The 16,701-nt window shown below is 38.5% G+C and overlaps 1 protein-coding gene across 1 annotated transcript in view; it reads right to left on the reverse strand.

The window, feature by feature from the left end:
* The window catches only part of INPP5D (inositol polyphosphate-5-phosphatase D), an 84,849-nt gene that overhangs the window by 65,989 nt on the left and 2,159 nt on the right, over positions 1–16,701 (reverse strand). Inside the window, 1 exon segment of the mRNA XM_032225980.1 lies at positions 13,636–13,699. Coding sequence (XP_032081871.1) covers positions 13,636–13,699 — 64 coding nt within the window.

A 16,701-nucleotide genomic window follows, 5' to 3' on the forward strand; every position in this document is an offset into this window, starting at 1 on the left:
GCACAGAGTGACAAAACAGGAGCATGCACAGGAGGGAGGGCGGGAAACACCAGAAACCAAAAGAGCAGCTCCCTGGCATGCGCATGCGCAGCGGTTACCTGGTATACAGGTTTCTGGCATGCCATGTCCACATGAAAACCAACTGGCCAGTGTGCATGCATGCACCAGAAACCGGAAGCTCAGTTTCCCGGTGCATGCATGCGTGCCAGGTAGCTTCTCTTCTAGTTTCTGGTGCTCCCACATGCACAAAGACCAGCTGGCCAGCACACATGTGTGCGCCGGAACCCAGAAGAATGATGGCTGGTGTGTCCCAGAGAAATGGCTCTGTGTGCCACTTCTTGCACACATGTCAAAGATTTGCCATCACTGGTATATACACTTATACGCACTTGGTTCTGGTTTTATGAAATAGTTTTTCGAAATGAGGATCAGAAATAGAAACAAGCAGTTTGCACAGAAGTGAGAAATAACCACAGAAAACAATCTGGAATGCCAGCTGAAGTCCATAAAAGTCACTATCACAAGATGAAAGTCCCTGGGCAGCTTCTTCTTTTCTTTCTATTACTGACTTGGCACATAAATGGTTCAGTAATACTAAGTTTAAGAATAAGTTTGTGAGTTTAAAATAAACCAGGCTATCCAAAATAAAAACCTGTTAACTGTTCTTCGGTGCTCCTTTAGGTCAAATAGATCTAAAACTTTGAAGTTCCACATGTATCACCTTACTAACAAAACAACTGGATAAACCATGCAGAGAGGGAGTAAAAGTGCCATGGAGAAGAGAGATTTGGTGTGAGGTGGAGTAGGTAGATAAGTGATTTAGGTGCTTTTCATCACTTAAAGCTGGTGATGTATAATTTATAATCAAGTAAAATTGCCTGCCTATCTTATCTAATGCTACAATGAATGAGGCTACTGCAATGCATTGTTCCTATCAGGAGGCTGAGTTCGATCCTAGGTATCAGCAGATATGTCTTTCTCTGGGCGAGAAAATATCTGCTGTGAGATCTACATAGGTATCAGAAAAGGTATCCGGCCAGTAAACACTCAGTTCCATTCAGTCGCCCATGCCCCCCCCGCCCCCGATGCACGGGATTACAGGGTTGTTAAAACCAAAAGAATTAGGTAAAAAGCAGCAGCTAAATGTTAAGAGCTAGGCACAAAAAAAACATGTACCTATAGTACTTCACCAGATATATTAATTCCTTCTTCATTTCTTTAAAATATATAATTCGAAGTATATTTTTTCTCTTTTTCACATTTATAATCTAGGACTAGGATATCAGCAGGTACGTTGTGTCTTCTGCTCATAGTGTTACTTTTGTGAAGCAATAAAGAAAGCCAACTGTAACTATTTAGATGTTTACTGTTTTTTTTCCTGGCATGGAATTAGATAAAAAGAACCTAAAGCTGAAACCATTAAGGTGAAACAATATTTTTTTTAATCCCCATTCTGAAATTAGTTTAGTAATTTCTGTGGAATTGATAGAGAACAAATCCACTATAAAATGGCCAGGATATAGTCACACTGGCAGATTTTCATGAAATTTATTTTAGTCTTCCTTAAAACCACACTCAAATAGTAGTGTACAATTTGGGAATAATGAGTGCAAAACAACAGTCCTATGGGCAAACAGTTCAGGAATGGACTTCCAGTTTGCTCCTAGGGTCAATTTAAGTCCTCCGGAGGCTTCAGGGACCTTCAGGCGGCTTCCCTGAAGCCTTGTGACTTCCGGTTTGCTCATAGGGTTATTTTCTGCCCTTCAGAAGAACTGGAGATGAATTAGTAACATATGACATTAGTAAGAGAGATGACATTAGTTATGTTTTGATCTATAGATTAGTTTATGGTGCTTTGCTAGCCATCGAGACAATCTTTTTCTAAAAAAACGGTACATTTAATGTCTACCTTCCCAACATAATGCCTTTCAGATGTGTTGAACCACAAATAACATCATTGGACAAAGCCGCTATGGATGGACCACTCAATTACCCTAGTACCCCAAATCCTTGTTTTTCAAAGTACTCCTTTGAAAATAAGAAAATACCATTACAAAGTAGCCAAAACAAACAAACCACCTGAAACTAATCAAGGTTGGAAAAATAAGCTTTTTCTTACTTGTTATCATTTGTATACATACATACATACATACATACATACATACATACATACATACATACATACATACATATTCCCATTATCACAAATTAAATATGGAACAAATCCACTATTCCTGCCATAGGAACGGTAAATCTGGAGGGAATGATGGGGTTTAGGATCTGGGGATAGCAACTTCAACACAGATTATTTGGATTGCCATTACTGACACAACACTTACGGTATGTTTGGTTTGTGGCAGTGGTGAAACTTTCTGTTCACATACTGGGGATGGAAAACTACCATCCCACCAGCGGTTTCCACTTTCTGCCAGCAGAGAATCGTGGGAAGGTAAAGTCTCCACCTGAAGCTTGACTGTTGATTACATTAATTAATGTAATAATTAATAATTAATCAGTGGAACAACTTGCCTCCAGAAGTTATGAATGCCCCAACACTGGAAGTCTTTAAGAAGATGTTGGATAGCCATTGTCTGGAACGATATAGGATTTCCTACCTAGGCAGGGGGTTGGACTAGAAGACCTCCAAGGTCCCTTCCAACTCTGCTGTATTGTATTGTATTGTATTGTATTGTATTGTATTGTATTGTATTGTATTGTATTGTATTGTATTGAATTGAATTGAATTGTATTGTATTGAATGTATTGACACTGGAAGTATTTTAACATCTTAAAGATGTGTTTCCTTCCATAGTATCTATACAAGCATTTAGGCCTCAGAAATAAAGCAGGGTTCTTGACAGGTGCTTTAAAACTTTCTTCAGCTAAACGGCTTACATTAACATTATCTTAAACCAGAGGTGGGTGCCGGCCAGTTCAAATCTACAGTGTCATTTAGAACCGGTTCCAGATCCCTCCCCCTGCCTGTCTGCACATCATCAAGATGAAGAGCGAGAGGAGGAATTCTGGGAGTTGAAGGCCACAAGCCTTAAAGCTGTCAAGTTTGAACACCCCTGGGGGTTTTTTTTCTAAAGGGTAAGGGGTGCAAAGATCTTGTAACTTGACAGCTTTAAGACTTGCACACTTCAATGCCAGAGTTTCTGAGCCAACATTTTGGTTGCTAAGCAAGAGTGTTGTTAAGTGAGTTTCACCACATTTTATAAGTTGGCTACGTCCACCCAGTCACATGGCTGGCAAGCCACTCCCTCCAGGTCACATGGCCAGCAAGCCACTCCCACAAAGCAGGCCACACCTACAGAAGAGTTTCTAAAAATTTTTGAAACCCACCACTATCTTAAACATTCTGTTGTAATCCTATAGCCTTAGAAAGATTTGCAGCTGGGGAAAAAGAGCTTCTTCCCAAAATACAAGCCAACCATAAATTAGCCTATTTTAAAAAATCTATGCGGAGAAAAGGAAAGCAGAATGGGGATGACAAGGAGTGTGATGTAGGCTGGAATGTTTGACAGCAAACTGCTCATAACTTGTCTCAAGATTAGCTGTTCCTGAAAGACATATATTTTTAAAAACTGCTATTCACATTATATAAAGGAAGTCAACACAAAACATGGTACTACTGACATTTTAAAGATATTTTATCTTTCACTTTTAACTAGCTGTGGAAATAAAAGAAAATTATGAAAGGATGGCGTGAAAAAAGAATGGATTAGGATTTGAAAATGGAAATATTCCTCAACATTCTTCAGGCTGTATGTTATCCAGGCATGTAAACTTATATTCAGTTTCTACTTCCATGAATTTACTCATAAATACATAAATCAATGGATTTTATTCATTTATTTACTCTACAGAAGTATAACCGGAAATTTGAAACAAGTTGAAATTTTTTTAATTAAATGGATGAAATTCGGGATGATAGACAATGATGTCAAAGGGAATATTATCTACCAGTGTAAATACTACAGAATTATAATTACATGATACTATACAATATTGTGTAAACACATTCCCAATGCATTTTTTAAAACCTGATTTAATGCTCTGTATTTAAAGTTCTGGAATATCAAACAGATTCTATAACAAATGAATTGAGCTATGGCTCATAAAATTTTCTTCCCCAATACAGCTGTTTAGTTTTGAAGATGCTAATCCAAAATCACCCCTTACATAGTAGCTTTTGTTTGACATGATAACAATTGTTATCCATAGGTGTTGGTATCCTTGTGTTTTTTTTTCAATTATTATCATCATTTTCATGATAGTTTTAAAAATTCATGACCTGTTATAATCATTTGTATTTTCAAATTGCCATGAACTTAGCATTACAAACAATATAGAATCTCTTAAACCTTTTAAAAATAATTTTAAATTGCTTCCTACTGTGATATCTATTCTCCAATATCCTAGAAAGCACTTGAGACATCCAAGGGAGACAACTTGAGATAGCTACATGTAGCTATGGCTTAGGATAACACGGCATTGTTCTTATTAAAATTACTTCAGCAACTGCAAAGAGCAGGTATTTGCTTTTAGGGCAAATGCTTAGTTAGTATGATAAGATTTTAAATAAAATCCACTTGTCTCTAAAAATCTTCTAGTTTCCCAGTGTTATCAGGAAAAATATGTCCATCCTGTATGTCAGTGGTAATCACCTAAAATGTGTTAAAAGCAGACTATAATTAAATCACATAGTATTTTCTCTTTCCAACAACTATTGACAAAAGATTAGCTTATCCTTCTTTGTATTTCTTATGTTCAATTCTGTAACTGGAAAGACCATTGTGTTATATTTTCTGCACATTGTATTAGCCAGTGCATAAAACAAATGAAGGAAGTCATATTGGACAGCTTTATTCTGCATCAGATTTTTTCAACATAATTTCCAAATATGTGGAACTACAACTAGCATAAATCTCAGCCAACTATTCAAGCCAATAATAACACTATGGATGATATAAGTTATGTATGTCATTTACAGAATTGGAGAAAGTTAATCTGCTTGAAGAAGAGGTGCATTTTTAAAATTCTATTTAATAGTTAAACTTTCAATTCTCTATCCACTTTCATTAGATGGTCTCTAAGTGATTTAAAATATAAACAATAAAATACAATTAAAGCAATAGCAAAAAGTAGATATAAATAAACAATTAGAAACATCATTTAAAAGTCTAAATAAAGTGATCATAAATGTAATTACATCAATTGTCAATACAACTAAAATCTGATTAACTTGATTAATTAAATATATTGTTTAATATCAGAATAGATTAGCTGGCATTTTAAAGATTTAAAATAAGATCCTATAAGATCTTGTGGGAGGAAAGAGGCAGGGAGTATTCTCATAGTACTATCTAAACATAAGATTCTTTTATCTAGGATCTCCCGGCTAACTCTATAATAGAGAAAAGGGCCACGGGAATTCTTAACTAAGAGACAAGAATATGTGGGAAGAGATCTAGATTATACACCGATATAAAAAGCCAAAATACTCTTGCTAATTTATGACTGTTTGGATTTTTAACAGTAACGAAAGTTTGTTTTACCCAATACAATGCAACCCTTTGCTCTCCAGATGTTTAGGACCTAAACTTTTAGTTGGTCCAGAAAACATAGTCGAATATAGGGAATTATAAAACACTGTGAGGCAGGCACCAATAAGACTGAAGTTCATGATTGCAAACTATATCTTATTGTGAATTCATAGACATAGAATTCATAGTTATCAATTACTGAAGATATAGAACGTTGGTCCTTACCTGAACATTTCTTTTATGTAGATAAGGTGGGAGGGGCTACAGCTGGGTTTAGTCACAGCCTGATTGGTCCAGAGACTGAGGGAATTTTCTTAAAGTATCCTTCCTTCCCTATTGGCTCCCAGTTTCCTCGCTATCAAATGAAAAAGCTGCAAAAAATATAATGCAGGCAACAACAAACAAACACCCCGACCGCCCCTCACCCAACTACAATGACTAGGGCCCAACTACAATGACTAGGGCAGGATGTAGCCCCTCCTGCCTTAACTACATAAAAGAAATGTTCAAGTAAGGACCAACGTTCTTTTTCCTGTAGATGTGGCAGGAGGGGCTACAGCTAGGACATACCTAAGCTAAGTAGGCCCTGAGGGAGGGGAGGTTGCCACTGTTGGAGAACCCGACGACTGAAGGACGTGTCCGCCGAAGTGAAATGATTCAGTCGATAGTGTCGGATAAAGGGCATTGGGGAGGCCCAGGTGGCCGCCCTACAGATGTCCTCTAGAGGAGCCCTCGTGGCCCATGCAGTCATCATAGTGGCATTTCAAGTTGAATGGGCCATGATCCCTTGAGGAGGATCTTTACCTGAAGCTACATAAGCTTCCGTAATGGCCTGTCTTAACGACCTGCCTATGGTAGCAGAAGAAACCCTAGCTCCCAGGGTACTGGGCTGAAAGGAGAGAAAAAGAGCCTCTGACCTGCAGAAGGGCAGTGTTCATCTGAGATAAATGCACAGAGCATGGCGGACATCTAAACGGTGCCAAAGGTGTTACCTCTCGTGTGAAGGAAAGGGACAGAAGTTAGAGAGAATGACTTCCTGCAACCTGTGGAAGAGGAAATTGACCTTCGGGAGAAAGGTCAGATCTAGTCTAAGGACGACCCTATCCTGGTGGAATTGGCATATGTCCTCCTTGGAAGACAATGCCCCTAACTCAGAGATACAGCGAGCCGATGTAATGGCAACCAGAAAGGTCTCCTTTAGGGTCAAAAAACGGAGGTGAATTGTCCTCAGAGGCTTAAAGGGAGGCCCCCTGAGAGCTCTAAGAACCAAGGCCAGATCCCACATTGGGAACCAATAGACTGGAGGAAGGCACAGGTTTGCTGCCCCCTTAAGGAACCGTTTGACCAATGGGACCTGGGACAAGGGGAAACGACCATCCTCCACCAGGACTGAGGAGAGAGCCACCACCTGTCTCCTTAAGGTATTATGGGAAAGCCCCTGGTCTAGGCCATGTTGAAGGAACTCAAGGACTTGAGCAACCGAGGCGCTGGCCGGAGATAGATTGAATCTTCTGCACCAGGAAATGAAAGTTGACCACGTAGAATTATAGATTCGTGTTGTCGACGGGCTCCTGGAAGATTCAATGGTGGAAATGACCTTGGATGACAGATTAGCATCCCTCAGGAGGCACCGCTCAAGTGCCAGGTGGTCAGCTGGAGCCACTGGGGCTCCGGGTGGAGGAATAGCCCCTGGCACAAGGTTATCTCCTCTTGAGGAATCTTCCATGGGGGAGATACGGATAGTTGGACAAGGTCTGCAAATCAAGGCCGTCTCGACCAATATGGGGCTACAAGGATGATGTGTGCCCTCTCTATCACTACCTTCCTCAGGGTTCCCTGGATCACAGGGAGAGGGGGGAAGGCATAAAGGAGGCCCGGGGCCCATGGACTTCTGAGGGCATCTGTCCCTTTGGCATTGCGCGCTGGGAAGAGGGAGAAGAACTGGTTCAGCTGGGCATTGGTCGGGCTCGCAAACAAGTCCACCAGTGGGTTGGCGAAGCAGTGGCAAATCCTGCGGAAGAGTTATGGAATCAATTGCCAGTCGCCATGGTTGACTGTCACCCGACTCAACCAGTCAGCCTAATGGTTGGCTATGCCCGAAATGTGCTCTGATGTTATTGAGGCCAGGTTCTTCTCCGCCCAGAGACCGAGTTTCTGAGCTTCCAGCCAGAGACACTTGGAATGAGTCCCTCCTTGACGATTTATGTGTGCCTTCGTGGCTCCATTGTCCGTCAGAAGGAGCACGTGGTGATTGGTTATCAAGTCCCAAAATTGAAGGACGACCAGGCAAGCTGCCTTCAGCTCCAGCCAATTTATATTGTGACGCAGGTCTGACTCTGTCCATCAGCTTTGAAGCCGTGGTGAGGTTTTTGAGGCCGCGGCAAGGTTTTTGAGGCCGCAGTGAGGCTCTTGAAGCCGCAGCAGGACTTTGAAGCTGTGGCAAGGTTGTTGGAAGCCATGGCGAGCTTTGAAGCTGCGGTAGGCTTTCGGAGTGGCGACGAGGCTTTTGAAGCCACGGCAAGGTTGTTAAAGCAGCGGCGCTCTGTAGGTAGTTATAGGATGGAACAAACAAATGCCTACCTGAAGCCTCCAATTCTCTCTCTCTCTCTTTCGGCTGTGAACTGGAACCTATCACCCCTGTGCCCCCAGGGATTGAGCAGAGCACCCCCAGGCCCAGAGGTAGGATACCAGGTCACTCCTACCCCCTTATGAGATTTGACAAGGCAGACTCTATGGCCAGCAGTCTGAATTTTAAGAGAATTTAGAATATCCAATTAACTGAATCAGAATAAGATAATTCCAATAAATTGAATAAATTCAATACCTCAGGGAGCTAAACCAGTGCTTAGACCAAGTGACTGAGAGGAAACTGGGAGCCAATAAGGAATTTAAGAAAATTCCCTCAGTCTCTGGACCAATCAGGCTGTGACTAAACCCAGCTGTAGCCCCTCCCGCCGTATCTACAGGAAAAGAAACATTTATAACATTTCTAGTCCCTCCACTTCTTCATCTCTCAAAAGCTTCCCTGAGAATCAAAACTTTAGCTTTCCACTTCCCCTGCTTACATGTTAATAACCACTGCAAAGAACCATTAAATTCTCTACATTCTTGCTGTGTCAATAATCGCTTGTAATTGAAGTGATTGAATCTGATAGTAATTTTCTTAGCCTGCTGCAATGTCTTCTTTACTCTTTCAGCACATTCAAAAAAGTTGAATTTAATATTGTGTGCATTCTGTTAGATTACGGTTTTCAAATCCAGACAAAATGTCGGATCATATAAGTAAAAAAACAACAACCATTAGTTCTGCATATCAAAAACAAAAAGATAATGCATTATTATTCATGTGACCGATTCTAAGTTGTGCCCTGGCATGCACTCACATGGGCAAATGTAGGGATAGCATGCATTCTGGGCTGGATTCTGAATTAGCCATAATTAGCATAGGACTATAAAAGTTTAATTCAAATAGGATTAAAAATCTGTATCTGCACCAATATTCTTGATTGCTGCTGTTAACAAAAAACAAGTTAGATTGGGCTAGATTAATAGAAAGTTAAACGCAGAGAGTGACATTGTTCCTACGTAGCCTATATTATCTACAACAGTTCACAGGAGATCTGACACACTCTGTATCCTCTGCACAGCTCAAATCTGTTGGTGACGTCAGTAAGGCCAGTTGCAGGAAATGCAGAATATAGTTCAAGTTACCACTTGTCACACTACAAGAACTCATTATTTCTACAAAAGGCTAGGGAAAAAAGTCAGATCGTTCTGTTGGCTAATTTTTGTTTGCGCAGGATAAATTTTATAGATATGGTACTTTATAGTTCTTGTAATGTATTTTGTATATTTTCAATTTCACATAAGTTAAACCTTATATAACTAAAATACTACTACTTTGCTTATTCCCACAAATTTACAGGTCCTATTTCTTATACTAGAACTTATCAAATGTTTAACCGACTAACTTATTATGCAACAAAGTTTCCCCTGATATTAGAGGAAAATCCATCATGTCATGTCATTAACCTTAGTAAGGTTCAAAAAAAGTAATAGTACTAAGTAATATTTACTGGAAGCCATAAGCCAACTACTTCCTGCGTGATAAGAAAGCACAATCACACCACTCACTTGGAGCTTCCTCAGATCAACAAGGATCCTGATTATTGGGCTGCTTTTCAGACCAAGCATCACTTTCCTATTACACACAATTATGGTCTCAGAGACAAAGAAAAATGAAGAATGACCAGATGTTCAAAACGAGCCCATGGTTTTGCCTCCCTGCATTCAACCCTAATGTCCTGTTGAAAGAAATGTCCTTCTGGACATCTGGATTGTGGGAAGTTATCATCCAGCCCTCTCCCAGAAAAATGAAATATCCTAGGAAATATTGAAAAGGCAGAATATTTCTCTGGATGTGAAAAGAAAGAAACATGCTTTAAAAGTCAGAATAGTTGTCTGTAGCTTCCTGCCCATTCACACTTTGTCAATGGGCCATTGAGATGGCCAGACTATCCCACTTTACATAATAAAGACTTCTCCTCCACTGCAGCTGTAGGGGGAAGGGATATTACTCAACTGACCACAAGGCATCTGAGAACTCATCACAGCCTAGAGAGTAGCCCCCTGCATGGCACCATGGGAGTCTGACAACCAATCAGAATACATTTCTTACACAGGAACAGGAAACAGAGAGGTGGGACTAAACAGGGTATAAAAAGCCTAGCAAGCCCCTTCCTCAGCCCTTCTCTTCTTCTTCTCCATCAACATTGAAACATGTGATCACCTTTTCTGTTCAGGGCTCAAGCCATGTGGCCCTGTCCAACAATAAACCATCTTTCCAAGCAGCCTCCATGTCTCCAATGTCTTCTTCCCCACTTGGAGCTGAACCCAGAAGGACATTTCTTTCAACAGTCCTGAGATCAATTAGTGACGAAGAACAAATTGAAAATACCTCTTTGCCAAAATATGACATAGCAACAATGAATGAAGGGCTAATGGCTAATGCTAAATAAAATAATTGTTTCAGGATATGAGCATGAGAGGCATTTAGCCTGTGTTAGACTACTCATCTTATGTAACCTTGGGTTGCAAATTAGGCTTTCTTCCTTTAGATATCATGATGCAAGGAAAGGACTTTGCTATAAAAGCTAAAAAAAAAAAAACACCAGTCTTGAACATTACACAAAAAGTACTGTGGTGATACGGAAGCCTTAAAGAAGTTAAAACGAATTGTGCATAATTTTTAAACAGGCAAACTAATTTGAAGTAGTAAGAGAGACACAGATATAAATTTAACACTCTAACTACAAAAATGTTGTAGGGTCCACATAAAAGACCCCCTCCTCCAACAGTCTGGAAACTTCTTACTCCATAAGGTGGATTTAGAACTCTTGTCATTCTATTTACTGGGAAAGCTGGAAATTGAAATTCAGGGGACGGTTTTTCACCCAACCTTAGAATAATGTTTCTTCTCTGTCCTCAGAAGAATAATTCAGCAAGAAATCTGGGCCATCTGGAAGCCTTTCCAGAAGAGAAGGAAATTCCATCTTGGAATCAGAATCCAAACAGAATGACTTCCACTGTCCTAGGCTAGTAAGCAATAGCAATAGCAATAGCAGTTAGACTTATATACCGCTTCATAGGGCTTTCAGCCCTCTCTAAGCGGTTTACAGAGTCAGCATATTGCCCCCAACAATCCGGGTCCTCATTTTACCCACCTCGGAAGGATGGAAGGCTGAGTCAACCTTGAGCCAGTGAGATTTGAACAGCTGAACTGCAGAACTGCAGTCAGCTGAAGTAGCCTGCAGTGCTGCATTTAACCACTGCACCACCTTGGCTCTTCTGTAAGTCCTGCTCAGAGCACCAAAGCAACAGAACAAGATTTTTGGAAACCCAACAGTTTGGCCCCAGATACAGATAATCCTTGATTTACAACAATTTATTTAGTGATCATTTGAAGTTACAACAGCACTGAAAAAAGTGAATTCTTACCATTTTTCACACTTAATGGACTGTTGCAACATGATAAAAATTTGGCACCTGGCAACTAGCCTGCAATGTGATTACCATTTGTAGCCTTCACAACAGCTTCCAACAAGCAAAGCCAATGAGGGAAGCCAGGTTCACCTAACGACCATGAGTTGCTTAACAACTTCAGCAATTCGCTTAAGCCAGTGTTTCTCAACCTTGGCAACTTGAAGATGTCCGGACTTCAACTCCCAGAATTCGCTGGCTGGGGAATTCTGGGAGTTGAAGTCCGGACATCTTCAAGTTGCCAAGGTTGAGAAACACTGGCTTAAGAACTGTGAGAAAAGAGGTGGTAAAACAACTTGACAACTGTCCCGCTTAGGAATGGAGGTTTTTTACAAAAGTTTTGTTTGTCAGTTGAGGAGTACCTGTAAAGGATTTCAGATTAATTTCCCCCAAAAAAGCAGACTTTAGTGCAAAGATAATATGTCACTGTGGTAACCAAATATACACAGACAGATCAGCTGCAAAGAATTTCTATATATTTAGAACTATTGACCTCACAAGTCCATCTCTGTAACAATTTTTAGTATTATCAAAACACTGTTTTGGTGTCTTTTCCAAAGCACTTCTTCTTGGTGGGCATATAAAGATGAATACCATGCAGTAACTTTATAATCAAATATAGCATCACATCTCAAGGCTCACGTGTGTTCCTGTGAAATAACCAGGATGGGTATGAAAAGTTCCTTGTGTCTAAATGCAAAAGTAATTTGCATTTAGGAGTTACAGTAGGTATCAGTGCCAAGCCATGGTATAAGGACTGAGCATTTCTACTGCTTACAGTCTGGTAACTAACAACTCTGCAGCTTTGCAGAAATAAATATTTCAAACTATTGTGTAATTATTCAGAATCGCTCATTTGTTTAGATGTAAACTGAAATACAGGCAAGGAAAAAGCCCTAACATTTTTTTTTGCTCTATATGTCTTCCTCTTGCCTGATAGCAAAAGAAAACATGAAGAAAACATTGGAAAGCAAATGTTGTTATTTTATAACCCTTATTAGTGGGGATATCTCTGGATTGAAATAAACATATAACTGGTTTAATTGTTTTACAGAAATACAGTGCCCGGGGGGGGGGGGGGCCTCCAAAAACAAAAGATAAATAGAATAGCAAGAACAGGATTGAAAGAGTGCTATAAAATGTACAAGTAAGGCAGATGTTTTATTAGAAAAAAAATATTGCTGCAGATTCATGGCAACACAGTAATAGCTGTGAATGACATCCAAGAACCATTAATGCCATATGAGACAAAATGCTTCAGACGCCTGCTTCACTTATTCTGATTATGAAAATACTGGAAGATTTTAATAAATAAAATTGTTCACCAAACAATTGCCAAACAGCAACATCTAAGGGAAGGAGAAGGGAGATAAAAGTAGCATCACACTAATATAATGGAAGCACCACCCTTTTTGTTTATGCATTTTGGACTTTGTTCAGGTATAAAAGAAGTGGAATTTCCATCACAACAATGTGGCACAGCTTTTATGGGTCGGACAACGGCAATGGATTGTGCAGACCACTCTACTGCCAACGCCCCCCCCGTCTTCAAAAATGGTTGAGGGTGAGGAAGGATAAACAGTCAGATATTACCCACCCCCATACCTTGAAATTGTGTTTGATACAACAGCACTTACTTTAGCACTGGCTTGAAAAATAGGTTCTGTTCTGAGCTGAAAAAAATATATAAAGGCAATCTACACCACCCGTGTTTAGATGTTGACTGACAATTAACTGAATGAAAGGATAGCTAAGATACTGCAGCTTTTTATGTTGCCTATTTTCAAAACAGAACCTCAAGATACTTTCAGTCATCCAAACAAGAAGCCAGAAAAGGAGGCAGAGTCTGATTAGCTTGGGAGAAGGCAGAAACTGATCCTTGTGCTCCGCTAAGCAGACTTTCAGTATCAGAACCAGTGCTTGTAAGTGATGTGGAACAGGTGCCCGTGTTGTATACAAGCCTTTATTTTGCGGAAAGAAAGTTACGTTTCTCTACTGACTTCATAGAAGAGAGCAGACACAGGAAAAGCATTCAACTTAGGCTTACCTGGATCACTAGTTTATTTTCTTTATTTGGTAGAATCCTGTAGGTATATACGCAGTTCCGATACCTGGAATACATGAGGAGAAAACCTTAAAATAGTTCAGAAAGAAAAAAAAATCATCCTAGGAAACCATCCAATATTCTCAACAATCCTCAGATTTATTTATAAGGTCTGCATCTACACTAGCTTTCCATATGAAAGGGTTTCTGTCAATTCTCAGACACTATACTTTTAGTTTTGTCTTGCCAATAGCCAATATCAGTCTATTGCTAAAGGTTTTTGTCCTTTAAAAACCCTTCTTTTTGTAAAACAAAAGTCTTGTCAACCGACGTAAGAAAACCTAGACTATTTTAGTACAGTACTGTAGTATTTTGATCTGAAAAGATTTCAATCGATATTTATTTCTATTTTTTCCTTACATACTTGTAAAAATAAATCTGAAGATTTATATTAATATTTTGTCTCCAAGAACATTGTTTTTTTAAAGAATAGAATTTCCCAAAGTTTAATAGATTCATATGATGAATTTCAAGCTTGTTTTAAAAAATTTTAAATCAAAATATTTTTAATATCAGGCAGTACACACAAAACATCTCTGGACATGTGTATCCTGCTTTTTTCATTTCTGATCACAAAATATTTTCCAATCTTTTTAAGAGCAATTATCAAATTAAACAATCAAAGAATGCTTGGAAAAGTATTACAGTGAAAATCAGCTGACAAAGCCATTTTTCACTCAACTATAAAGGAAGAGAAAGTAGTTGCGTCTGGTTGTACATACACAGCCTGAGTCACAGAATCAGTCATCAGTGTATCATTGTATAGCTGTGGCTCCACGGTGTGCATAGTTATGACACATGCATTCAAATCCTTTACAACCATGAAACAGAGCACGGCTCTTGACACAAATTGCTTGGCTTCCTCTGGCTGGATTGGATTCACACTTTTGTCCAATTAAGAACTCTCTCCAGTTGGAGTGTGTGCTGATGCTTCAGCTGCTTAAACAAATTGTGCGCTGAATAAATGCCAAAGGTACACTGAATAAATGGCAAAAAATGACATATATTGAGTTTCAAACTGCCACATTTGCAATCTGCATTTTTAGTTTAAGTTGCTGAAGATTCATTGACTGCATTTCCACCAGTGGTTACGAAGATTGTTTATTAAATGCAAATGTATGCCTTCAAAGTTAATAATGCCACAGGATTGCTCACAGAAAGCTGATTTTGGCTTGTTTCTTTGGGACCTATTATGCCAAGTGCCAATGATTTCCACCTATTTGTACACACACACACACACCTCCCTTTCATGGATTGATTTTGGTTTATTTTTTCTGATAGTCATAGAATATATCCCTAACAATATAATCCAAATAACTTTTAAAATTTTCCTAATATGTGAATGATACTACTTTTCTATTGCATTCATTAATAATCACATTTTATATTCTCTTTATTTTTACTTATAAATCTGAGTTAACTCTTCTTTATCTTAAATAATGACTTTCCATTAGAAGGGGAATGACCTTACTAGAGAAAGATTTGTGTTTGCATTGTATTCATATTCTGGTAAAACCCAAGAGACATCTGCTATGTCTCACTTTCATCTGGTAGCAATATTCATAGTGTGGATAACAACCTAACAGGACCTTGTGTCTTATATCTGTACAGTTAAGATGTTTAATGGAAATGAAGTTTAAGTAGAGAAAGTAGGAAACTTCCTGTTTCAGAAGAAAAAAGCAGAGAGCAGGATTGCTTTGTATAAATTTCATTAAATGTGAATTCATTCATAACTTTAAAAACATGCCGGTAGAAAACTAATGATTGGCCATGTTTCATGAAAAATGTTTCAAGTCATAATTTTAGGGAAAGTTGCTATTTCTCAGAGGAGAAAAATAAAAATTGGGAAATGATAGAGGTTTAGAAATAAGAAATAATGTTAGTTTCTTTCATAAAACGCTTAATGAGGGAAGGTAATACTCTCTATCTCTATCTATCTCTATTTCTAGATCTAGCTCTCCAACTATCCATCTATCCATCCATTCACAGACACACACATTGTAAAAAATGACCAGAATCTGATTAAAGGATTAAGTCCGGGATGTTGGCTTTGGTTCTTCTCAGAGCCATGAGTTTCTATGATGTGCCAGGGTCTGATAGGGTTGAGCAGAAGTGTCTGTATATTTTTAAGTAATAGAGCTGTTTGTCAATGATAAAATTTCACAACAATACACTATTATATATTCCATCGAAGGAAAGAACACTAAATATTAAAAAACATAAAATATTTCCTTATTATAAATAAAGATAAATCACTAAATTGATGGCAAAGTTTTATCATTCTATAAGAGGACACCTTTTAAACACTTGCGATTAAATAAAAAAGACAATGAGTAAATATTTCTTTTATATATGATAATGTAATGTATAGATTTTGTCATTTTTCAGCTACGAAACTCTCTGAGAATAGAGCATTAAGAGTAATGGGATCCATAAATACCTTGAAAAAGTGGAACTGAAATGTAGATAAAATGTTCTTTTCAACCTCTAGTGAAGCTGAGGAGGCATTCCTGCCATGTTTAAAACTGAATTTAGGACGTTATTTTGGCTTTATATTTAGTTTAAAAATTTGAACAAAGATGGTGATATAAAAAAATTGGATGGAAATGGGGATATTGATTTTGGGCCAACTGATACATTGTGTTAAAAATTCATCATCTATCAGGTGGTCCAAAGTATATATCAGATATTGAAATATTTACAGGTACAATATTTGCTAACAACATTATTTGGACTAGCAGCATTTTCAGTTTCTGAGACATCTGAAATAATAGAACAAATTGTTAATTCCTTTAAACTTAAAAAAATATTATTAGTTTTTGTAGATATTTGTTTTATCAATAACTCAATTTGATATGCAGGTGCTAAGAAAACAGTGGGATAAAGAATTAGAGTTCCTATATTGTCTAGCCAACAGGAGAATGTCTTAACTTCTATAGCAAGAGGGTTAATGGACCTCAAATTACAACTCACATAACAAAATATTAGAAGGTATTGATTTCCATTACA

Source organism: Thamnophis elegans, chromosome 10 (genome assembly GCF_009769535.1).
Source record: "Thamnophis elegans isolate rThaEle1 chromosome 10, rThaEle1.pri, whole genome shotgun sequence".
In the NCBI taxonomy this organism is placed as follows: domain Eukaryota; kingdom Metazoa; phylum Chordata; class Lepidosauria; order Squamata; family Colubridae; genus Thamnophis; species Thamnophis elegans.